General features: G+C 38.5%; 1 protein-coding gene across 1 annotated transcript; it reads left to right on the top strand.

Moving 5' to 3' along the window:
* Positions 1-187: 187 nt before the first annotated feature.
* Positions 188-26,748, top strand: LOC150087174 (nose resistant to fluoxetine protein 6-like). Its single transcript, XM_090372391.1, has 4 exons — positions 188-503; positions 13,763-14,001; positions 23,220-23,334; positions 26,648-26,748. The coding sequence occupies exons 1-4, from the start codon at positions 188-190 to the stop codon at positions 26,746-26,748; spliced, it is 771 nt and encodes a 256-aa protein (XP_090228517.1).

The following is a 26,748-nucleotide window of genomic DNA, read 5'->3' as shown; positions in this document are numbered from 1 at the left end:
TGTAGGCTTTGACTGTATTAGCAAATAGCCAGTTGTGTGTGTTGAAGGGGGGGGGGGGGGGAAGCGCAGTGAATGATGGTAAAAAGTCACATGATGTTCTCCGTCACTCCATGCCTTGGCTTCAAAAATGCAAATATAATATACCTAGTCCTCAAGTGAAGGTGCACTACACCGCATGCTAGTAGCAATGATGTTCTCAGTTCTAATAGTGACCATGCTTTTGGGGGTTGGCACTTTGGGCGACACCGAATCCACGACGACCAAGAGGATGTCAACAATCATGAATGATACAGTGGATCCGACCAGTACAACTCCATCTAGCGTTATTGAAGTGTGGGAAAGATCTGAAAAAGTGCTGAAGGATGCTGTAAAACGCTCAATCAAACAATTGCTGGAGACGATGATTCATCACTCGGACAACACGAATATTTCCTCTAAATGCACGAACGGCTTATTCAAACTCATTGCATCCTTGCAAAATCTTACCCCATGGGCCTTCAGCAGTAAGTATATAACTATACCTTGCGTGCAAGATTAGTGTGAAAAATGGAACGATAAATATACCACTAAACTAATACCGTTAATTAATGTTACAATTAGGGTTACACTTGACAAGGTGCGGTTCCGTTACCAGAGTACCAAAAAAAGTAGCATTCCTACTTTTGGTGGTTGTGAAGCTAGTATCTTTGAACAGGAGTAGTTGTTTGTCCTGCTGAGAATGAGTGTTGCTTTCTTTCTGATTTATACAATTTATTTATTTTCTCTTATTATCAAGGTATCTTATACTCAGGTAGCAGATTCGCAACTTACACAGTATAACTCTCGTTGTAGCAATTGGTCGCATTAGTTCTATATTTAGTGTTACTTTTTCTACAGTGGTGTAGGAGACATTACCATGTTTATTTTTGTAGTATACCTTTTGTAATTTTTCTTGTCTCTCAACTGAGCGTTGATTTTGAGTACATTGCACTGTTTAGTATAGAACTTAGATACAACCCAGCTTTCTAATTGTATTCAACCTGCTCTTTCGGGATTAATAAAATTCTGTGACATGTCACTCGAATAATAGCAAGTTTTTTATGAGAAAGAACGTTCTTCTCTCCAACCCCTCCCCTTAAGTAACTTATTGCCCTGAATAATTTTGGCCAATACTTCTCAAACATCTTTGCATGATTATTATTTTACTTGAATGATGTGATCTATTGAATAGAAATATCTTTGGAACTTGAACTGGAAATACATTTCCTTAGAGGGCACTAGTAGAATTTGATTAGTCTTCCATTAGTGCTGGGCTGCAAAGTTTGCTGGGCGAGAAACTTCTGAACAAAAAACATTCCCTGCAAGACTTTCTTGCAGGCAATCACTATCCTTGCAAACTGGAACCAGTCTGAGGTCACTCTAGAAACTGTTCCATATAACACTTGCTCAGTTCATTCAGCTAACTCCAGGTTGAATTTGAAAAGATGTGTGGACAGAGGAGCCCACAGGACAACACTTTTCCATCAAGCCCATCTCTTCGTGTTAATCATGACGCGAATTCAGATGCCCGTTTTAGCCTAGGATGACGTACAAATGGTGTACAACTCCACCTAAAGGATGCCGAAAGATCTGCCCCAATATGGGGGCATTACTGAAGTTATGGTGCACTAATGTGTATGTTTCTATATAACCTTATTTTTAGACGCTTAAGGCCGCCGTTGCCGAGCGGTCAGCGCGAGGGTACCTAAGTACATATGCTTTGAGTGACAGGGGTTCACGCCCGTGACTGCTGAATACGGTGCTGTTTCTTGTATTCTTTCGATCTTTTGAACTCCTCTGACCGTGTGGTCGTACCGGAGTATAAACGGAAAACTTATTTATATGAATAATGGGCCTACTGTCTTCATCATGACCGTTCGTCCCCATCTACCAAGTGGCCTCCCACTGGGTGAATTTTCATTAAATTATGTTTCAGGAAAATCTATCGAGCAAACACAAATTTCATTGAAATCGGACCAGCTAGAACACTGGATATTATGTTTGTTACCTGCGCGCTGATTGGAGGAATAAACGGCAAATTGGCGGATGCGCAGAAAAAAATTCTCGGTTTGCGTATAAAACTCGCTTCCTTTTGCTCTTTTTTATTTTGTTATAAATGATGAATTCTATTTGGTAACATGCCTGAAGTGTAACGCAGTGCGTACATCAACTAACTTCAGAGGCTCACATCTGGTGAGTATGGGCTTGGCACACCCAGGGTCCTGAGCTGGATATCATCATTCTTTTTCTTGGTGATTCCCTTTTACTTGCTCTCTCTCTCTGGGTTAATTTTTTTTTGGCTTGTGCAGTATAAGCCTCAGGTTTCCTTGCACCATATGGCTAATGATAATAAATAATAATAACTTGTTTCATTCTGTGAATTATCATTAGTGTTACTGCCGTTACTAAATGTTATCATTCTGTAATGTTTCGTAGTATTATGGAGGAATCGCTCTTTCAAAGTATTTGGGGAAAAGTTCTTATTACATTTAAACTTTACACACTATAGCAATACTGTAATAAAAAAATCAGACACTTAAGAAGTCATACAATGTGGTATAGGTGTATAGTGTTAATTGTAATGCGGCACCGGAGGTTTTCCCCAACACCGCACGTGACTGTGGCATAGTGTTTGGGCTGGGGTGCCACCAATGGTTTTCCACAACTGCGCCATTTATTCTCTTGTGCGGTAAAACAGAACTCTGTAAAAGCCAGAAGAGTGCGAGTTGAGTTTAGTTTAAGTGTAGTGTTAGCTTGTGTTGTTCATCTGGCTTTCTGCCGAAGGGACCCTCGTGGGACCCCACGTTTCCCGCCACTGCTTCTGGGAGGTAAGCCAGGCAGTTCCATTCTCTGGCTGGTCTCTGCCATGGTCGCTTCGTGGCTGTGACACGAACTGACACGCTCAGAAATGTGGATTAGAAAAACTGGTCCCTCAAAACAAAACCATATGTTTAACAGGATATTTGATAAAACTTTAGCCACTACCAGTTTTTGCTTGAATCCCTCCCGAAGCTGGGTAAAAACAACCTTTTTTCACTAAACGAAAATGAAAGCCAATTTAAACACACGACTCCTCTTAAAATGGATTTTTTTTTCTCCTTCTAATTACAACTATTTTTCTCAGTTTACGTTCTTCACGCAACCTTCTGTTCGTGACATAGCTTAACGTGAGGGGTACCGGATATTAAATTTCAACCGAATATTTTAAAAAATCGCGAATAGCAACCGGATATATAATTTTCCCTGTCATTTTGCGATAATACTTTCTGCTGCTTGATTAATTGAACATGTTAAATGTAATTAAAATGAAGATAAATGATTTTGAAATGATTAGGTCTGAAAGTACACGAATTTTATTTACTATAATTTATATACGCACTCTGAGAACTTGTATCGCTCGAGTCTTCGAAGATGTCCTCCGTGACAGCTTAGTCGGCAGAATACATTGTCAATCGTTTGGAGGTCTCGGTTCGAGGAATTAGTCCATTTGAATTAAAGTTACTGCAACAAGCAGATCACCCCGTGAACACATTTCTACACTCAACTGATTTTCTGCAGTTTAGTTTTTCTAACTTTAATGTTCACAACTCCGACTTTACACGGACCCAGCTTTTACAATTACTAATGGCCTCACACACATTATTCATTTATCTAGCAGAATACCGGACAATTCTAACCACACTTACTATTCTTCATATTTTTTTCTTATCCAAAAATCTTTCAAAGTGGATCACAACTTGGTGATGGTCTCTTCTCCGATGAAGCATCTCTTTCGTGACCGTTCGCAGCCTCGTGTTGTTTGGCATTACAAGAATGCAAAATGGGATTAACTGCGAGATTTATGTTCTTTTTTTGATTATTTTAAAATCTTCTGATCCTAATTTTTTTTTTTTCAGATTGTATCAGTGGAATACTTTATCTAAAACCCTAGCTTTCTAATAAATATGCTAATACTGTTCAACAAAAGAATATAGCATATCGCAATTGGCTTATATCCAAGTCCCCAGCATAATTTTCTACCTACACTAAACCTCGAAAAAATAATTGTAACAATTATTAATCCATCCAAATTCGATTTTGAACAAGCTAAGTAGAAACATTGCTTCTTGTCCGAATGAAGTCAAACATTCTGGTCTCTTGCCACATAATATTGGCCGCGACTTCAACTCCATCTATATTCCCACATCCGTCACAATCCGCTGGTTCTTTTGAGTCCTTTGCTAATAATTAAACCAAACATCATCATGACACTTCTGTTTTGTCATAGATCTTGATAGAGCAATTCACCCCACTCGTGGTCTTCCGAAAGAAGGTGTGTGTGTGTGTGTGTGTGTGGTATGGGTGTTTAATGGCGCACAAGCTGCTGTGGCTATATTGCGCCTATTCATAGGTATGTTGAAAAGATAAAATAAATAATTAATGTGAAGACGGTTCAATCTCATTTCATGCCAGAAACTAATCAGAGTCGCTTATACATTCCTATTTGTTTCAAATAACAGAAAAGTTCATTAATATTGGCATTTTCACCAATGATATCATTTAATGTTATCCGTTAACGGAAATTAGCCAGAGAATGAAATATTGAAGTTCGATGTTGTTGATAATGTGGACAGTCAATCAAAATATGTTTGACTGTTAGATGCTCAGAGCACTGTGAACAAAGAGGAGGATCATCGCCTGTGAGTAGATGGAGGTGAGTCAGATGAGTATGTCCTATTCTAATCCGCGCGAGTACCACTTCTTCTCGCCGAACTGTCTGAATGCATGAGTGCCAAAATTTTGGGTCCTGTTTTAACTGGAACAGTTTGTTATTTGTTTGTTTATGCCACTGTGTCCATTGTGCATGAAATGCTGTTTGAATTATAATATTATAATCAGAAACTGGAATAAAGGCAGAGGTTAAGTCTTCTGTTGATGGATTTTTAGCCGAAATATCAGCCAACTCGTTCCCTTTGATGCCTGAATGTGCTGGAATCCAGCAAAAGTTCACTCGTTACTGGCGATCTTCGATTTTCAACAGCAAATATTTGATTTGATTTAGTATAGAGTGATCCTTATAAGAGAAATTCTGCATTGCTCTAATTGAGCTGAGAGAGTCGGTGTAAATTAAATATTTTGCAGATGGGTGAAGAGTCAAATTTTCTAGAGCTAATTGAATTGCATAATTCCACTGAAAATCTGCTGTACTCAGGTGAAAGAGAGACTGATATGAGAGCAGAGGGAAACACTGCTGCTGCTCCAATAGTTGAATGAGATTTGGAACCATCAGTATATATCGGTAAGAAGTCAAAACAGTTTTGAATATGGCTAGCATGGAGTTGCTGCACATTCAGAGTTGGTAGACGATTCTTTCCCCATTGGAGAAAATAATTATCACAGGCTGGTTGAGGAAATGGGGTCCATGGTGGGCAAGAATAATTCTTTCTGTGCTGCCTACTCTGGAGAGGAACATTCCAATTTTGTGCTATTTCAAGGAGCCGTAGGCCTGCTGGGCGTATTTTATTTGGTTTATTTCTATAGAGATTGGGAAATGATGGATTAAAGAGATATGGTTGGATGGGGTGCGGAGAACAGTTTCGTATTCTGACTGCATATTTAAGTAGTAACATTTTTCTGCGGAGGTAAAGAGGGGGCTCATGGGCTTCAATATATAGACTATAGGTTGGTGATGTCCTATAAGCACCAAGAGCAATCCTCAGTGCATTGTGTTGTACAGGATCGAGCCAGCGTAATACACTCTTTCGAGCAGAATCATAAACTGGGGCACCGTATTCTAACCGAGATCTAATCAGTGCTCTATATAAGAGCAGCAAAGTTGTACGATTTGCTCCCCAAGACTGGGCAGATAGAGCTCTAAGCATGTTCAGCTTTTTCAGACAGGTAGTACGTATTACTTTAATGTGCTCAAGGAAATTTAACTTGCTGTCTAATATTAATCCCAAGAATCTAATATTGTTGGTAATCGGGATGCTGGAATTTGATATCCGGAGTTCAGGGTCTATATGTAATTTGCGTTGGTTACAAAAGTGGATAGCAACTGTTTTCTGATGGGAAAGCCGATATCCATTGAACTCAGCCCATTTTTGAATTTTATTGAGGGACATTTGCAATTGCCGTTCTATAGATCTCATGTTCTGAGAGTGGCAAGAAATGGAGAGATCGTCAGCATAAAGATAGGCTTCTACAGTATTTGGAAGTTCTTTGGAAATGGAATCAATTCTAAGGGCAAATAGGGTTGCGCTCAAAACCGACCCCTGTGGTACTCCTCCTTCCTGCAAGAATGTAGAAGAAAGGGAGTTTTGGTATCGAACCTGGAAAGAGCGGATCTGGAGGAAGTTCCTAATGAATATAGGCAGGTTGCCTCGTAGACCAAGATTATGTAGGTCACTGAGAATGCCATACCGCCAGGTAGTATCGAATGCCTTTTCTATATCAATGGAGACCATGACAAGGTGTTCATTTTTCACAAAGGCATTGCGAATTTCAGATTCGGCCTTGATCATCAGATCTAGAGAGGACCTATTTTTTCGAAAGCCATGTTGACAATTACTCAATAGTTGTTCAGTTTCAATGATCCAGCTGAGTCGACTGTGGATCATTTTTTCAAGAATTTTACCAAGGCAACTTGACAGAGAGATTGGCCTGTAACTATTAGGACTGGAAGGATCTTTTCCAGGTTTCAAAAAGGGCAAAACTGTAGCATGGTGCCAAGATGTTGGATAAATATTTTCCAGGAAAATCCGGTAAAAGAAAACAGCAGCATTTGTAAGTTTTTCTCATCGAGATGCTTCAGCATGACATAATATATGCCATCTGGCCCAGCTGCACTGTTTCTCGTTGTTTTTATGGCTTGTAAAAGTTCACAATATTCAAGGGGCTGATTATACGGAAGTGATAGTGAGGTTCTAAAGTTAATGGGCCTCTGTTCGGTGGAGGTCTTAATTTTTTGGAATTTCGGAGTGTAATTTGATACAGCAGAGACTTCGGCAAAGGTTTTACCCAAGGCATTCGCTATATCTAGAGGACCAGAGAGTTCTTGTCCATTGTATGAAAGAATTGGGGAAGGGATGATTGGAAACTTCCCAGAAAGCTGTCTAATTTTCTTCCATATTGATCTGGAGTCGGTATTTCTGTTGATAGTACATGCAAACCGAGTCCAAGAATCTTTCTTGGCTTGCCTGTGAATGAACCGCGCTTTTGCCCTTAGCTTCTTGTAGCTAATTAAATTAGCTGTCGTCGGAAATCGACGGAATAAATTGAATGCTTTATTTTTTTCCTTCTTTGCTTTCGTGCACTCTTCGTTCCACCAGTAGTTGAAGTGCCGTCGGGTTGGGGGGTTTGATAATGGAATTGAGTATTTTGCTGCAACTAAAAGACTGGATGTGATATAATCGGTTACTTTATCTATAGGTTGTAGCTGAATAGTTTCTTTGTCCAGAATGATTGCTGATTGAAATTTGGCCCATTCGGCTTTAGAAAATTTCCATTTTCTGCAGGGTTGGTCTAATGGTAGTTGTGTAGTGAGCAGGTTACAGACAATTGGAAAATGGTCACTTTCCATTGGATCATCCATAGCGGACCACTGAATGACTGGAAACAATCGAGAGGTCAATTGCAGAGGTCTGTCCAGTAGGTAAATGTATATGGGTGTGTGTACCAGTATTAAGAATGGTAAGGTTCTGTTTATCTAGTAGAGTTTCAATCAGTCGGCCCTGTCTATCTAATTTAGAGGATCCCCATAAAGGGTGGTGGCCATTGAAATCCCCTAGCAAGCAGACTGGTGAGGGCAGCTGTACTAAAAGTTCTTCAATATCTTTGAAAGAGTAGGTATTGTTTGGTGGGAGATAGACTGAGACTAGCGTAAATGCAATCTCAGCAATCAGACGCACGGCAACGGCTTCAATTTTGGTTTGAAGAATGATTTGACTAGCAGGGATCTTTGAGTTAATCAAAATAGCTACACCACCACGAGCAGAGTTAGATGTATTCCGATCTCGGTAGAATGAGTAGTTTTTTATAGAAACAGAAATTTTAGCAGTTAAATAGGTTTTCCTGCAGACAGAAACCCACTGGAGAGTAGCGTCTAATTATGTACTGAATGTCATCAATGTTGCCTCTAAAGCCTCTACAATTCCACTGTAAAATATAAGGCATTATTTGAGTTTAGAAGAAGCTGTACCTGACGTGGCTGTCTTGTGGCGTTCTGGCTTTGGTTTATTTCTTTTTGGAAAGGTGGGGCGACCTGTGTCCATATCTTCTTCTTCTTCTGCAAATATTTCAAGAATCGGATCTTCCTGTTTAGATGGGTATTCTTGATCCATTGATGTTTCCTGAATACTCTGTTTTGAAGTTGAACTGGAATTATTTGGTGTAGTAGCCATCATTGGCGAATGAGGAGATTTTGCTGGAATCGTAAGAGGCGTATTACTTGCTTGATCTGAGTGCTTCTGGATATTGGACTGTTGCTGAGAAAGAACAGCTCGAGCCCAGTCGGAGATTGATATGTGGGATGGAACAGTAACATCAATTTGCGTGGCTATTGTTTGATATTTTTTTGCAATACTGGCATAGCTACGGTTAGATATACTGGGTGCAATTAATTTTCTTGCTTCCTGATAAGTAACTTTGTTTTCGACTTTATATTTTACAATTTTTTTCTCCATTTTCCACTTCTCACATGTTTTAGAGTAAGCAGGATGGTTACCCTTGCAATTAGGACAAGTCATTTCTTTTGCCGAACAGTCGTTTTGACTGTGATCAGAAGATCCACAGTTGGGACAAGCTGGGTTCCCTCTGCATGCCGTCTGAGAATGGCCATACTTTTGGCATTTGTAGCATCTCAACGGATTAGGAATATAAGGACGAATGCGACAGAGTAGATATCCTGCTTTTACTGTTGAGGGTAGATTTGGACTGTTAAAGGTGAGAATGATACTTCTGGTGGGTGTGAGTATATTGTCCCTTTTAGTCATGATTCTTTTGACAGCAATTACATTTTGTTCATTTAGCTCTTCTTTAATTTTTTCTTCTGTCACATTCAAAAGGTCCCAACTAGATATAACACCCTTAGATGTATTTAGGGTTGCATGGCCAGTTACCTTTACTGGAATTTTTGCAAAGGTTGTGACTTTCAGGAGTTTTTCAGAATGCCTGCAGTTGACAGTTTCTACTAGTAAGTCCCCCGATTGCAATCTCTTAACCATCTTGGGAGACCCTGCAATACTTTCCAAGTGTTTTTGGATAAAAAAGGGGGATAGCTTACTAAGAGGCTGTTCTGATAATGAATGCATTATTAAAAATGCAGGAAACTCGGTCGCAGAGGAAATGGTTTTTAACCTCTTTGCTTGTGAAGAGTCATGTTCCTGTTCTGTGTCTAGCCGACTGCTTGTCGGTTGTAAAGAAGGAAACATTTTGTTCCATTTTGGCTCCTTTTAGCCCCTGGCAGATGAAATTTTCTGCCAAGGTTACCTGCCCCGCCACGGGGAGGCAGGAGCAGTGCCTGGAGTGACCAAGCGAAATTAGTAGGAGTTAGTCTATTAAATATGAAAAATAAAGAAAGGTTACTTTCCTTCCTTGCTCTCTACCAGTACTTTTGATTAAAGAGCTACTAAATAAAAGGATTTCTCAACGAGAGGAACGTAAAAGAGAACGCAGAATTCACCAATGAAAAAGTCGCAGTGAAAGCACAAAGAGAAATCGCTCAGTCAATCGCTTGGCACCCGGGGCCTCCGAAAGAAGGATGTTAGAAGAATTCGTAACAAACTTGATGCTAAGAAAGCTCGAGGTCCTGATGTCATTTTTACACTTCCCTAAGTCTATGCTTGCTCCAATTCTGTGTCGCCTTTTTACACTTTTTTTCTTTCTGTTTAGAAATTCGCTGATACCCGGCCAATTCCTAAGAAGGGTGACAAATCCCTGCTATTGCGCTTACCTCTGCTTTTCCAGAATAATCGATAATTCCATCAACCGTTAACTTTTAAACGATCTCGAATCCTTCCATCCGATCAATGATGGTCAATATGGATTCTGTCAATATCAATTAATTGGTACCATAATGCCTTATGTTACTCATCTTTGAACAAATTCCAAAATTCTAGAAAAAATTGAAGAAAGCAGTTGGCATCAAAGTGGGAGCTTTGAGTGCCAACTGCTTTTTTTTTTCTTTGCAATTAGATATCCATTTTTTCCCCTGAACACTCACTAAGTGATGGTGAACGGCTGTTATCTAACTTCTCCACTAAAGCTGGTATTTTTGAATTTCGAGGTTCAGTTCTTATGCATTAATGACCTTCCTCTGACTGGAAATCATATCCATAGTTTTCTAACGATAGCAAAATTCATTCCACTTCCAATTACAGCAAACGACTGTCCACCACCAATTTCTTAAATGCAGATCAAGGTAATTCTTGTCTCATAGATGTTCAGTTTCTGCTACATGCTTCTTCTATACTTAATATGGGCACTGGGTCTTCTGAATTGGATCTGAATTCCTTCCCACTCTTCTAAACCAGTCCGAACACTTACCGAAACCAGTCAACATCCATTCACAAAACCAACTTTTCCTCATTAATCCCTTCTACTTTATTCTCTGGAATAGAAGTAGAAGGGATTAATTGCACTCAATAGAAATTCCAGTTTAATTTCAACAAGTGTCTGCTGTGTTCTCAGCCCATGCACGGTACTAAGTACTATAGGTTTTAAGAAATAAAAATAAATTTTATGTTTATACTCTGAGACGACAACATGGTCGGATGAGTTCTCAAGATAGAGAATACAAGAAACAGCACCGCATTTAGGAGTCACGCAGGCTTGAACCACGGTCACTGAAAGCGCGTGTATGTATGCATACTCGCTCTGACCGCTCCGCTACGAAAAGCTTTCATGTTTGGAGATTTCAGTCGCACGCAAACTGTAGTCTGCGACATGGTGAACTCTACTATCATGCGCGCCACGAATGAGTAACATAGCAAAACAGATGAGTATAATTTTATTCGCCACACTATTTCTTTGGTATATTGTTAGAGGCTCGCTCGCGCTCTCTCTCTCTCATTTCTGGAAGCCGAGATATAAGCAATGTATCGAGCGGACTGCGTAAAAAAAACGGACGGGCAGATAATTTTTTTTTCCCTAAGAAAATGTGTACTTAATATTTTTTTACTTTTTTTTAAAATCTATAAACAGCAACAAAGCTAATGCTATGACTATTAAATAGAAGGATAGAAGACGTGGTTGTGTATGTTTTAAGCGCAAAAGCAACTAAGGTTATGAGGCATTAATATATTGTCATTAAAATGCTCTATTCTGCGGTCGATTATTTTCCTGTTGATTGGGGGAAAAAAACGAGTTGCCCTGAGGGGGTGGAAGAAAAGAAAAAGCATGCTTGAGACCGAGTTAACCATCCAAGTTACGAAAAAGTCTCAGATGTTCTTCACTTCCCCGACGTGATTATAACCCGGACCTTTTCCATCCGGTGTGGGGAGGACGGTGATTGAATCCACTGTTCTTCGCGTGAGTAGAAAAATGTGGGGGAATGACAGTTTGGTTCCCCGATCGGTAGAAGGGAACAAGGAATGCAGCGAGTAAGATGATAATGTTCATAGAAAGACATCTGGAAGTGATCAAAGATGCATGTGTATGTTTTAAAAGTTTGGAGAAGGCTTTTGATCTTGTAAATCAAGCTAAATCATTGAATGTACTGGAAAGGACCGAATAATCGTAAGTAGTTATTATATTCGGGGTAAAAAAATAATCAGGGTAGGACAACAAGTAACGCTGATGATAATAATATGGAGATAGGAAGAAGTGCGAGACAGATGCTTTGTCTCCGACTTTAATATATGTATGCTTACCACTGTTAAATACTTAGAGGCATTTGATGAACGAATTATGGAAGAGGAAGAGTTCCTTTGATTCTGGGGAAGGATTTCAGAAATTGAGACTAATGGAAAGTTAACAGGTTTGAGATGTGAATAAATGCAAAGTTGATGAGGATTTTTTTTTTTTTTTTTATTTGGTAGTTGTTGGCGCATCGGCTTCTGTGGCCATATTGCACCTCCCAAGGTTTTTGCAGTACTTTGATCCAAGCCCGAGGCGGGAATCGAACCCGCGACCTTTGGGTTGCCGGGCAGGTACTTTACCCACTCGGCTAGCCCGGTCGGCGATGAGAAGGAAGAGAAAATTGAGTTATATTGCAATAGGAGAGAAGACTAGGAATGGTGAGTGAGCGAGTGCAGATAATTAGGAAGCCTGGAAGAAGCAAAGAGCAGCAGAGAAACAAGAATAAGAAAAGCAGCGAGTTATAAAGGTTTGAGAAGCGAAGCAGAATATTACGTAGGAGATTGTAAATTGGTTTAAGAAAAAGATTGGTACATGTACTGTATGGAAATGTGGTATTTTATGTAGCAGAAACATGGACATTGAGAATGGAAGGTATTAAATGGAAATTGAGTTGTGTATGGAAGAGGAGTTGGACGGGAAACATATGGTCAATAAGTGAGAGAAATGTGGTTTTCAGAAGAGCGGATGAGAAGATACGTTTGTTTGAAATAATGAGAAAGCGAAGAGAAATTTGATTGAACATGTTTTTCGGAGTGAGGTATTGAAAAGGATGTGATGGAAGAAAAAAAAATGAGGGGAAGTGGCTCAGAGGGACATTGAGGAAACTATGACAGATGAATTGAGAAGATGATGGGGAATATGGGGATGAAGAGGAAGGCTGAGAATGGGAAAATATGGAGAGATGGTTGTTGAGTTGTATGCTTTGACCTACCCTTGGAAGAAAGTATTTTGAAACATGGAAGGGCACATTTTGAAAATAAGTTGCAAATATTTTTTGTTTGTAGGTCAATGTTTTATACCATTGCTGAACTGCAGTGGTCGGTAGAATCCGTTGATCAGAAATCCTGGATTTGGAGGAACCGTTGATCCAATGCTGGATTCATACACTTGTTCGGAGATTTTTTTTTTTTTTTTTTTTGCTCGCTAAGAGCAGAATTTTCCTCCCAAAAATTAGCGAACCCGTTTATCAAGAAATCGGAGCTCATCACTGTTTATTATTTAAATCAAAAAATAAACCATTTTGATCTAAATAATAAACATCTCATACAAGACGAAGTACCAGTCTTTTCCTTAAACCAATTCCAAATCTCCCACATAATATTCTTCTTCGCTTCTCAAAACCTTTTTTATTGAGTGACACCGTAGTATGCGAATATGAGCGACAAGATCCGGTGCTGCCGTCGATATATAGTAATTTGAATTAAAAAGAAAATTATTTTGTGTGGCTCTCAGTATTACTAAGCTTAGCCAACTCTGAACTATTCTGAAAAGAATTCTCTTCGATAACATTTGTAATCCCTATTAAAATGAGATTTATTATTATCATTTAAAGAAAAACATTGGATTCGCGCCAGTTAAATTTTAGCTTGTTCAATAAATAAAAAAATTGCTAGATATACCCGTGGGTACCAAACAGTAAACAATTCACTCACGTAGATAAATTATTTTTTTCTTCCTTTACGAATTTATTAATTTCCATAAAACTACTATACGTGAATCCCCATTTTGGGGTAAACAGTCCATAAGTCCCGTTTTACGAAACGTTAATTTTTAGAAATGTTTATAATGATAGTTATTAAAGTGACTTCAAAATGCCTGCCATAGCTGTTATTATACAGATACCGTTTTACCCATGATATATCAAATTTTAGAATAATACTATCCATCCTTAAACGTTCTGTTACAGTGCTTGATGCTATTGGAAAACCGATGGACGGGCTTATGTCTGGTTCAATGTCATCCTTTGGTTCTTACGAACAGTGTGTTAACGTTATTGCGTATGACGATCGCAGAAAGCCACCCAAAGAACTCTTCAAAGGTCAATATTGCTCCGTTAACTTACATCCAGCACTTCCTCCGAAGCCAAAACGATACAAAATGAGGGGACCGTTGAAGGAGCTGGAAGAATTTTCTAAACGTAAAACGGTAAGTAAATGTCATATTAGTTTCACGTTTAAGTTTGTTAATGGAGACAAAAGTATATTTAGCCATGATGGACTAATGCCTAGATGACTGGTGAATAGCCCGCGAGTGTTACATGTTATCAGAACACTGTATGTAACCGTATTCGTACAATGCTGAGCACCGTAATATTTTTCATTGCAAAAAAAAAAAAAAATTAAATAAGAACAGTTTTATTGTCATTTCTTTTTTTATCCGCTATTCACAAATCTACACAGTTTATATTAGTTTTGTTCTTCACTAAGGTTTCCAGTGAAGAACAAAACTGAACTTGGTTTCCAGTAGGAATGCACGGGCATGGACTAGAACGCCCCCCCCCCGCCTCCTTCCATTTTCTTTACGTGTATGAGATACAGTTATATGGAACAACTTGTGCTGGTAAATTCAGCTGGAAAGTTGGTTATAGTCTCCGAAAAGTGCTAAGCCACCTTTTTAATCTTGCCCTACTTCGCAAATACTCATCTAATCTTTCCACTGATTTCTCAAATTCGTTACTACTCATATACCCTGTTTAGAAAAGGGAGTAGTTTGAACAAAATTTGATTGGAGCCACCAACATCGATCAACTCACTTTGTTTTGCCCATTGGTACTGAAAAAGGCTCACACGGCGTGAGCCTTTTTTCCGTGATTTTCTTTATCATGGCACTGTTTTGACAGGTGTGATAAAGAAAATCCTAGGCTGACTAGTTGAAAGTATTGAGGATGAATCAGTAACGATATACTCGTGAGTAAAACATTTAATAGTAACAAGCTAGTTAAGTGGTCATATTGTTAACTGCAATAGTTAATGTGACTGGAGTCCTGCTTACAATCATGGTATCGTAACTCAGAATCTATCCCTTGAATTTCTATTAGGTTAAGTAAAAGATTTACAATATGAAATTAAAACAAAGGAGGTATTCAGACCATTTTGGAAAACTCAGTAGTCGCTATCTCCGTTTCATCTCATCTAGTATAAGCATCCAACTGCTCTTTCTTCATCTCCTATCAGATGCCTTTGTTTCATCGACATTATTATTTTTCAACATTGTTTTCAGAAGCAAAGAATAATCCTTGATTTAAGCTGACTGGTTAAATAATATATCATAAAACGATTTTCTCTCCAATTTGTCGCTAATATTTAAATAGAACTACAGTACTTTCCAATTTAAATTCAACTAAATCTTCTCTTTTAGGCGCATTCACATATATATACATAAGCCCCTATTCTCTTCACCATATTCGGCAGTAAATATGAAAAGTCCACGTCCAGTGCAAGACTTTTCATGAAATTTTATATTTGGGTCCTTTAAATAGATTTGACGAGCTATCTTAAATTTCAACAAAATCGTACAAAGACAAATCCAGCAATTATTTTTATTATTATTTTTTGTTTCATATACTGTATATTATAAGCTATCCATATACAGTATTTTGTAGCTCACGCACTGATGTTATGTTTGTTCCAGTATGCTAAGTGAAATGAATGAACAATGTGGCGGAAGTTAAGAAACGAAATGTTCTCAGGTCTCACGTAAAATTCGTTGCTGGTTGAGCAACTTTTTGTTATTATTATTTCACTAAATACACAAATCATGAATTATTACCACTTGCTTAGCTAAAACGTGAAATAGATGTTATATTCAATTGTTATTAAAATACGGGAGAAATAAGTAAAGTGCATTAGTATGCCGTTAACACTCACGAAAGCGTTGTGGCATACTCCGATTTACAGTACTTATTGATATTTGTCAATATTAAATCACTGAGCCTGAAATCACATCTGCAAGAAGGGTGCACGTTCTAGTTTGTTGGTACATAAAAACTTCGAGCTGTGATTTGTAATTTGTGAAATAAAGTAATGTAAAAATGTGCATCTGTTCAAAAGTTGTAACTTGTCTAATAATGATTTTTCTTCGGACCCTGTATAATTGCAACAAGCTTATATAACAAATAGGCCAACGATTCATAAATCAGAAAACGTTCTTCATAAACGGCAAAACCTGACATACTTAAACTAATTAAATTGAAAAAACCCTGTGATCTTTCAAAACAGTATTCATAATTACCTAATAAAAACGATCTTTTTTACTTTCCCAACCTCGTAGCATCAAAATGTAAAATAAGTCTGACGTCACCACGCCTGTTAATATCATTTCAATGTTAAATAAGCCTCTAAACTTCTATTTAAATCTTACTTGAGGAAAATCTTGCATATTTTTCAAAGAAATCCCATGACGAAATTCGGCTCACGTAGTCCACTTCTGATGAAACGAAATGAAGCAATAATCCTTTTCTCTTCGCACATCTTCTGAACATAATTTAATCCCAGAAACTGCTCACCATAAAATAATATCAATGACTTATTTGTGCACAAAGGACGGGGAAGGACTTTGACTGCTCCAGTCATAATGCGCCAGTTCGCATGTTTTACTATATAGTTTCATGGCCGTGTATTAAGTCTTCACAAGTGTACTTTGACGGGCTGAAACCCTTCTCCCTCCTGAGTTGGGTTGATTACAATGCCACCACACAGAACAGAAATCATTGTACATGAAGAATCACGCAATTTTTGTAGACATGAGCAGTCAGACCTCAAAATGATGCACTAAACAATTTCCGTTTCACTGATGAAAAATCTATGCTGCTGCACAGTGCTTTGCCAAATTAAACATTGTCCAAACTTACCTCGAGTTCGGGGGGGGGGGGAGTTCCCCGAAACTAATTTACAACAGTTTTTTCGTAAATTCTATACTTCTAAAATATCTATTAATAGCACAAAATACTGCTTCCATTTAATCCCTCCCCCTTGCTCCTTTACTAATTGACTTCAGACATTTTCGTACCATAAAAAACGAATAACCACTCCAAGACGACGACAAAGTTAGGCGTTCACAAGGTAGAGGATACAAGAACGTCATCGTATTTAGCAGTCATGCGGTCTTAAAACAAATATACTCTCGCATTTGATCAGTCAACAGCAATAACACAAAAATAAATTCAAATATCCAGTTAACATCTGGAAAACAAACTATATCATGGACTAAAAATACCGGAAAACAAACGATATCATGGATTAACAATACCATACCTTAGAATCTGGAAAACAAACGATATCATGGACTAACAATACCATATCTTAGAATCTGGAAAACAAACGATATCATGGACTAACAATACCATATCTTAGAATCTGGAAAACAAACGATATCATGGACTAATAATACCATATCTTAGAATCTGGAAAACAAACGATATCATGCACTAACAATACCATACCTTAGAATCTGGAAAACAAACGATATCGTGACTAATAATACCATACCTTAGAATCTGGAAAACAAACGATATCGTGACTAATAATACCATACCTTAGAATCTGGAAAACAAACGATATCGTGACTAATAATACCATACCTTAGAATCTGGAAAACAAACGATATCGTGACTAATAATACCATACCTTAGACAACGATGCCTGAGTACTACCGATAATGCTAACCGACCACTTCAAAATATCACCTTTATTTAAAAAGAACTTGAAAAATACTTCACCACGACTTACGTCAATTTTCAGTCATTCTGATATAGCGTACAAGGATTGCACAATCACCGAAGTAAATAAATTCCACTTTAAAAAATATTTCGATCGTCAGCCCTATTTACAGAACGTTTTGCTCTGCCAACAGAAATCCATCGTTAGTTGCTATTCTGCAATCCATCATAAAATGCAAAATAATCCAGTAGTTATAACAGACTATGGTTCCGTAAAATAAAATGCTCGTGGAGGAAATTCAACTTTAAAACAGACATCCCCTCGTTGCTTCTAGTTCATCCTAACAGCTTCCCCTTTCTCTTCAAAAACTTTCCATGTAAAAAATCTCAACGGAGACAATAATCTAAACACATTGGAGTTATTACATCGCAACTCCAAAGATTAGAAAAACAGGTTATTTCAGCGCATGTAACAAAGAAATTATCAGATCAAACCAACAAAACAGATTACCAAACAAGTTTAAAAAAATTTCTGACCAGTACCAAGTAAAACTTGAGAAAAAAAGACAAAATAAAAAGACAGGTAAACTACAGCCAACTGAAAGAACTACCAAATGCAGCAAAATGAAAGAAAATTCATATCACCAGTTTAATACATTAATTTTTTGAATTTGCCCAAATGTGAACTAGGTTTCTTGAAATACAAATTCATAAAAGTTCTCCGTTATTTCATTAGATGACATTTTTTCTGTTGAAAGCGTTGACTGTCCTTCCCTCCATTCAGTTGCACAGTTCCGAAGCTATTTGTCGTTAAGAGGCAGTAATCGAAATATGCATTCCAGGAATCATTGTAGCCAGTATTTTGACGAAAGAGCCAACAATAAACAAAAGCCTGTATGGGCACTTCAAAAAAGTAATTGTGTAACTTATTTTCAGAATAAGTGCAGCCCATAAGAGAGCGGGACAGATCTCGTTTTTAAATAACAGTATTGTGACAGGAACACGTCCATACAAACGTCAAAAGATCAAAGAAACAGCTACAAAACTGTAACGGGTGCGCTGCGCCATCTGTCATAACCTGTCTTGCTTTTTCAAACTACATCACCTTTTCAGACGAAATAAGTCATCAGCTAGAGCCACATATCGCCAATCAAGTAACCGCGAACTCACCAAATAATTCACAACAGGCTCGCCTACTGAGACCAACTGCTACTCACGTATCTCTAGTTGCTTTAAGCATGGACTCGGCAATCATCCAAAATATTAAAATAAGCTCGCGCTGGGTCAATGAGGTCAAGACAAAAACCACGAAATCCGAGTTTACAGTCGGATGATGGCGAGTACTGGAGTTCTCTGAGCAGTGTAGGTAAGCGTCAAGGGGTAGGCCCATGGTGTCCCCATGATTATATATCGCCCATTTTTTTTTTTTTTTTTTTTTTTTTTAGAGATAGGGAGTCTGTGGGGTAGCACAGTAGTATCGTCACCGTCCTCCCCACACCGGGTGAAAAAGGCCCGGATTCGGATCCCATCGATGACGCGAGAAACTTTAATGGGATTTTTTTACTCCATGACTGAGTTAGTCGGTCTCAGGCGTAGATAGCAAGGTTTTGTCCCCTAGCAACTTGGGTTTTTCGTCCAGCAAAACAGGCAAATCGACCATAGAACACACGCAATTTACGGGCATAATACACAATGCACGGCAAATGAATTTAATTATTCTGGTGGCCTAAAAATAATAGTTTGGTTGTTTTTTTTTGGTAGAGATAGGGATGTCACAATCCCACTGCATAAGGCAACTGTAAGACCACACTCTTGGAACACTTTTTTCAAGTATGAAGATCGCACCTAAAAGAAAATGCATTGAGAATCTTGAAAAGCTTCAAAGGCATTACACGAGGAATGACTTCGAATATGTTGGGTACAGAGCTTGGTAACTCGACACTGTTGAGGAAAGTATTGTGGTCTATAAGGTTCTGAAAGGAGAACATAACGAGGGTGGAATTTTCACTGTTATGAATGATTCCAGAACTAGGGATCATAAATTCAAATTACGGGGAAAGAGGTTTAGAATGGATTGCAGGAAGTTTTCCTTCAGCTGTTAAATATTGGAATAAGTTGCCTCCATGGGTGGTTGAGGCTGACAGCTTAGGAAAATTCAAAGATCAGCTCGACAGACACGGGAGGAGAGAGTCATATAAGTAGCTTATTTTATTATTATTATTTTATATTATTATTTTTAATTATTTAATTAATTTAAATTGTTTTGGGTTTTTTTTTTTTCTGTTTGGGCGGCGCAAAAAAGGCTTGCACCATATATTTCTACCAGTAAGTTAAAACAATAGCCTTGGGATCTTTTCTCACAGAGAATTGATCCCAACAACTTAACACTACCGCCCCAAAAAGTATCTGGGACACCCTGTTTTCATAATCTACTGGACCTTCCCAGATAAACAAGTGACTCGGACTTGTATATGATGAAGGCCCATGAATCACACGTTAGTTGTTCTCATCGTGGCATTTAAATCTGAGTTGGCTAATTCCGACAAGGGGTGTTTGCTGGCTTTTGATTTGTGCAATTTTCGACAGCCTATACCGCTCCAAAACACTAACAAACCGTGTAGAAACCGAAGCAAGGTGCTGCCACCACCATCCAGAAATGCATATGAAGACCACGGAAACTAACTCCACTTGAACAGAGGGTACTCAGAAGAGTAGTACGACATTTTCCTTGGATATCCATACAAAACATGAACCAGGCATTTAAGACGCCAACAGGAGGTTAGGGGTTGTACCAAAACACTATGTTCAGCTGCATAGCTTCAGAAGAGTATCTCCGGATAAGTTAGTCGAGAGTCTCGTCTTGCATAATGCTAAGAACGTTGGTCCGTAAAAACAAACATTTCATTTCGAGAAAAATATTCATGCACTCATGTAAATTGCGTACGTTCTCAGGTCAGTTTATTAATTTTTCTGAATGAAACAGCCCTTGTTTCCATGAGAAAAGTCCTTGCAACCGTTGCCTGGGACCGATTCACCGACGATGTGAAAAATACCCCACAAAAGTTCCTGGGTTCGGATCCTTTCACTAACAGGATTGGCGTGCTGTACCCAGTGGCTGACCTACTCATCAAATAGAAACGTTATTGTACTACAGCCATGAAACATTCGGCGAGACTGCAGACATTGATGGAAAGAAAGAGGACTGTTGGGCTCTACTCTCTTCATTGGGAAGTACTGGATCCAGTGACGGAATCTGAACATCGAATGCTATCAACCAGGAGTTAAGGGAAGGCGCAGGAACTAATATTAGTACAGGGACAATGCGTAGAGGGCTATACTGCATCGGCCAACTACAGCACACAAACCAACATCACGACACGCAATTGCAGGCTAGTCGACTTGCCTGATACATTTTCCCGAATACATTTGGCAATAGTACATATTATATTTGGCAATATAGTACATATTACATTTGGCAATATAGTGCCCGTATACCTTTGGCAATTAAGTGCAATTTTGTATCTACTTCGAAGCTTTTGTCATTGTTAATCATTTTGATAAAATGATTAACGTGATCATTACACTATTACCTAAACGTTGACATAAAATCTGAGATATATCAAATCTTTCTTGGAAGAATGTTATTAAAGCACTCAATTATATAAAAAGAAATATGCCTCTGTTTTCCTCCATAACCATGGCGTTTCTAACTATCTATAATTCAGGCATTTTATAATTCTTTGGCCTTCCGAGTCGTCATTTCCGAGGCCTCATCCTGTTTATGAGTTAACGTCATACGGTAAAATATTCCATTCTTCTGCAAGAGCAGACCTTAGCGCATAAAAATTTATAGAAAGAGACTAACATGCCCGAATTCTTCCCAGATATGCTCAAACGGATTCGGGTCGAGCGATCCTGCTGGCCGCTCTATCTGGATATCCTCAATTTAAAGGAACTCGTCAAACAGCTGAGTCCTGTGCAAAAAAGCATTATTTTCCTTGAAATTTATTTCAGGATCTATGATACTTTTGACAAGCTTCGCATACAGTTCAAAAATCATTTCCAAATACAGTACAGTACTTCTGAACCATTCAGGTATCTCTTTCAAAGATCTCGAGATCGGTGCTGCCTGCTGTTCATCATGATTTTACCGCTATGATAATGGTTGATTACCCTGAGGTCACATGGAGGTTGTCCAAATTCTTTCCAGAAGAGAACACATCGACAGATTCAAGGCTGAATGTCGACTCATCATCAAAGAGAACATTGGCTTATTAGCCTTGATGCCAGACAAAGAGTTGTTTTCATCAAATCACATGGATCTTCTGTGTGTCTAGGGGTGGATGAGAGAACATAATGGATCACCTTGGCTTATAGTTTATATTTCTGATGCCCTCTATTTATAGTTTATCTTTATATTGTCGTTTATGGGGCACTTCGCTGCTGGGACACGACAACGGTCATCCTGAAATGTTGCTTGAACTTTAACTTGCCTTCGAAATACTATTGACGTTGTTGATAACTTTGAAAATAGTATTCTTTACCTGTGAGACCACGGCAACAGGATGATTATCAGACACCCTTGCGATTGTACGATAATCATCCTGTCAGTATCCATCCAGCTCTCTGAACGTCTGTGTTGAGTTCTACAGAAAAGATAAAAGAGAATCAATTGTGCTGAGTGCCGCAGAAGTGATGCAGTATTATATCAAGTTTAAGCTCAAGGGTATTGCTAGTGTGCTCATTTTTATAGTTCGCCAAATATGCGTGTTCAGAATTGAACACGCATATTTGATATATCAGAATTGAACACGCATATTTGATATATCAGAATTGAACACCCATTGATATGTCTCTTCTGGAGATTTATAATCTCTCTTGGCACAAGCACATTACTGTGCTTGTAATGTGTTTGTAATGTGCTTGTAAATCAATCCTGACTTATAATCTCTCTTGGCACAAGCACATTACAAATATTGCTTCCTCTGCTTCTAAAAAACTTGGTTTTCTCTTTCGCTCTCGGTTTTTCCTCTTGGTTTTCTCTTTTGCGAGTTGTACAGCTGTTCACGCTGTACATCTCGCAAATCCGTCCTACCATGTAATATTGTTTCCATATCTGGGGCGGTGCCCCCAAAACCTCTCTCAGGCTTCTAGATTCCGTTCAGAAGAAGGCAGTTAGGTTAATTAATAACTCCTCTCTCACAGAGTCTCTCCACTCTCTGTCTCATAGACGTACTGTTTCTGCTGCATGCCTGTTCTACAGATACTTCCGTGGGCACTGTTCTTCTGAATTGGCTTCTATAATTCCCGCTCTCTTTCAAAACAAGCCCACACCAGCCGACATCCATTTACTGTCCAACTTGAAACTCACAGAACCAACCTTTCTTCTTCTTCATTTATTCATTCAACTGCCGTTTTCTGGAACAACCGTGCTTCATTCGTGTTTCCTGAAAATTACAGTCTTCAGAAGTTCAAATCTAATGTCAACTAATATCTTCTTTCGTCTTCTCAACCTCCAACCCAAGCACGGTACTAAGTACTATAGGTTCTAATACCTCTCGTGTTTGGGATTTTCATAAAAAAAAAAAAACAAAAAAAAAAAGAAAAAAAAAACAAATTAGACAACCAGTAGTTCTGACATCGGTGCTATTTATAATAATGGTTATAATAATAATATTTTGATTATGATAATGCTGCTTTCCCCCAGGTACTTGGACATGCAGCGCAGTATGCTCAGTTCTTCTATTTCTTGAGCTACCGGTTTGGAGTATGTGTTCCATCTACGTGTACAAAAGATGATGTGCTTAAAATTTCCACAGCTGGTAAGTTTCGATTGTTTCGGTTTTACTCAGTTTTCTTTATTAAATAAGAATACAGAATTAATCTAAACTTTTGTTGCTTTTCTATCCTAAAGGGATAGTGGTACTTTTCTATAGTCAGTGTATTGGTATTGGTGTTTTTGGGCACAAGAGCAACTGAGGCAAAAATGTGCCTATTCTTATGTTATATTTTTATGTAATAAATCGGTCTAATTTATCATCAGAGTAAATCATATATTCGTATTTTAAGGTAAACATTTAATTTAAATTCGCACTGTTTCCAGTAATATGGGCAAGCGATTAAGGTTCTGTTCATAAAACATACTTTCCTTTCACTGTCGCAACAGTGAAAGGAAAGTATGTTTTCTGAAATGAGAACAGTGATTACAATCTAAGAGTAATACTGATTAACTAAACGCTACAAGGCATAATACGTTAGGCGCCTCCGTAGCCAGGTGGGAAGGAGCAGCAGTGCGTAGTACATGCTTCTTGATTAGACCGGGGTTCGAGCCCGTCACCACCAAATACGAAGCATGCGGAAAGGTCAGGGAATGACCACTGCACCGGAGCAATATGGCCTTAGTTGCTAATGCTCCTAAAAACCAAACAACAACAACAGCATAATACGTTACGGATTGGTAACACTAAAAATAGCAGTAAAATCACCACAATTTATCCGTAATAAAACTCCGAAAGTAGTATGAATGGCATCGATTTAATTGTATCTCATATTGTGACTATTCCTCTACAACGAGTTACCACGTATTGCACTACTTGGAATAACGCTTTACCAATAGAAAAGACTATTGTTACTTATTCTCCACCACCCAGACGGCACCGTTTCAAGTCTAGTTGGCCTATCATCGGTGGACGGGTAGGTACCCCAGTGTTGCAATCATGCCAACCCAGTTGTGAAGTATAATTCCACAATATGAGAGATGCCAATTGGTGTATATAGCAGTACTGACAAATTAAACGATACAAGGCGTAATATGTTACGGATTGGTAATACCCTATAAAAATCGATTTAATTGTATCTCATATTGTGACCGTGTGGTGGTAATCCCTGAGAAAAAGTAACATTAGTCTGCGCTTGGTGACGTTACTTATTCGAAGTAGTGCAATATATGATAACTCGTTGTTCAGGAATAGTCACAATATGAGATACAATTAAATCGATGCCATTCATGCTACTTTCGTAGTTTTAATACGGATAAATTATGGTGATTTCACTGCTATTTTTATACAATCTAAGAGTATATGTTCGACTGTAAGTGGTAATGTACAATATGTGCATTACGAGGTTGGTTATTCCCCCATGAATTTGAAGAGATCAACGAAAGAGGAAGAATATTTCACCATAATAACGTAAAATTCCACACAATTCCAGCTATCAGTATAATCGAAAATGCAATAAGATCGAGTTTACTACCAGTTTTTAATAGATTGCACTAACAGAAAAGTCCAATAAAATGGAAACTGCTAATTGTTTTTATTTTTTTAAAAGTAGGTAGTGACCTCCAGAAATCTGCTTTAGAAAAATATCAAGAAGGCATTCAAAATCGATTCTTATAACCAAACAGAGCAACAGCTTTGTGCTTTATACTTATCTGCGAGTTGTACGTAAGTGGAGGAGTGCCTGTAGTCAGATTAGCAGCATGAAGCGCAGGCCAGTCTCATAAGCCAGACAGATGGCAAAAATAGGTCAGAGTTGTAAAATTAGTATATTTGAAGTGGTCAACTGCCAGCCAACTCTCAACGTGGTGGAACTTCTTTTTACCTTGTGTTATAGCCCGGAGGAAGTGGGGATTTAGCCAGCAATGAAGGCCAGCACATGCGAAAGTAAAATTCGGGCTTTGAAACAAGGCTTATCCCCTAAACGCTTTAGGGCAAAGACGGCAAATATGAATACAGTATACGTAAGGAACAGATCATGAAAAATCATAATTACCTAAAGATTTAGGGATACAATCTTTCACTAGAGGTGCACAGTATAATCAATCAGGTCACTATACAAAAAATTGGAGTAACTCGCAAAATAAACACATGAAAACACTGTAAACTCGAGGGGCACAACATAAGACCGCCTTCACTTCGACGTGCACGCGCTTTAACATCATTTTGTGTAGAGTGTGTTTAGTTGTTGGCGCATCGGCTTCTATGGCCCTTTGCACCTCCCAAAGTTTTTGCATTTTATACTCTTATCCAAGCCCGAGGCGGGATTCGAACCTGCGACTTTTGGGTTGCCAGGCAGGCACTTTACCCACCCGGCTAGCCCGGTCGGCGGGTTTCCCCCAATCGCCACTTAGTATACATTGTGGGTGTGAAACAAGACTGTCAATAACGGAAGTTTAAAGGTGTATGGATCTTGTATGTGTAGTGTCCTGTACCATTGTTCCTCTGGTCATTTGGCTGCTGGGCCCCTGATGGGACCCAACGTTGCCCAAAACCCGCCTCATGGAGGCAGACCAGATACACCAGTATTATAGTTATTTACTCTTAGTAAAATATCAACGTATTATTATCAACGTAGAACATATTGAGTATTACAGCTCTGATTCATAGTATCTAGTTATTTACTCTGGCAGTGGCAAAGACCTATAAAAAAAACCCGCTATAGATAGGGGTTAGCCAAAAGGAATATTAGTTATGCTATTTGATGTCATTAAGTTTTCGGGTGCAGGGCTCAAGCAATTTAACAATGATTCGAACGCTAGTAGTTGTAAGTTAGAGGGGGAGGGGACTGAAGGTTGGGGGAAAAGACAGAGATATGGGGTCCATAGAGAAGATATCATTTTGTGTATTAAATTATTATTATTATTATTTTAGGGTTTCCCGTAATTAAATACATTAACCCGTATTCGTGTCTGTAAATTGCGTGTGTTCTCTGGTCGATTTGCCTGTTTTGCTGGACGAAAAAAACCCCAGTTTCTGAGGGAAAAAACCTTGCTATCTACGCCTGAGACCGATTAACTCAGCCACGGAGTGAAAAAAGCCCACTTAAAGTTCCTCCAGTCATCGACGGGATTCGAACCCGGGCCTTTTCCACCCAGTGTGGGGAGGACGGTGGCGGTACCACTGTGCTACCCACGCAGACTATCATTTTGTGTAATCAATTGTTCATTAATTTTTTTAACCAAATAGTAGTCAAATAACAATTAATATATACTGTATTGTAGTTATTTGACTGTACTCCGCCACAAACAAGATGAAAATAGGTCGTGAACACAATACCCGATAAAGGCCATGGAAACTAACATAAAATATTCTGTTGTAAAGAAATTCTCATCTAAGATTAATTTTCTTTTACTTTTAGTTATAGAGCACCTCGGATTAGAAGGAATAACTGCTGAAGTTCCATTTTGCGAATTAAAACAAGTGAATATCTACTCTTCTACCCAAATAGCTGTTATGTGA

The sequence above is a fragment of the Mastigoproctus giganteus genome, chromosome 4 (assembly GCF_048544385.1).
Source record: "Mastigoproctus giganteus isolate SK-2022 chromosome 4, ASM4854438v1, whole genome shotgun sequence".
In the NCBI taxonomy this organism is placed as follows: Eukaryota; Metazoa; Arthropoda; class Arachnida; order Uropygi; family Thelyphonidae; genus Mastigoproctus; species Mastigoproctus giganteus.
The sequence above is the reverse complement of the archived record's forward strand: the minus strand, read 5'-3'. Positions and strand labels throughout refer to the sequence as shown.

What these genes read in the sequence shown, in the direction of transcription:
- LOC150087174 (XM_090372391.1), top strand. Translation starts at nt 188, where the DNA reads ATGATGTTCTCAGTTCTAATAGTGACCATGCTTTTGGGGGTTGGCACT. An exon ending in TACCCCATGGGCCTTCAGCA is followed by an intron (nt 504 to 13,762) that starts GTAAGTATATAA and finishes GTTCTGTTACAG; the next exon opens with TGCTTGATGCTATTGGAAAA. An exon ending in AATTTTCTAAACGTAAAACG is followed by an intron (nt 14,002 to 23,219) that starts GTAAGTAAATGT and finishes GCTTTCCCCCAG; the next exon opens with GTACTTGGACATGCAGCGCA.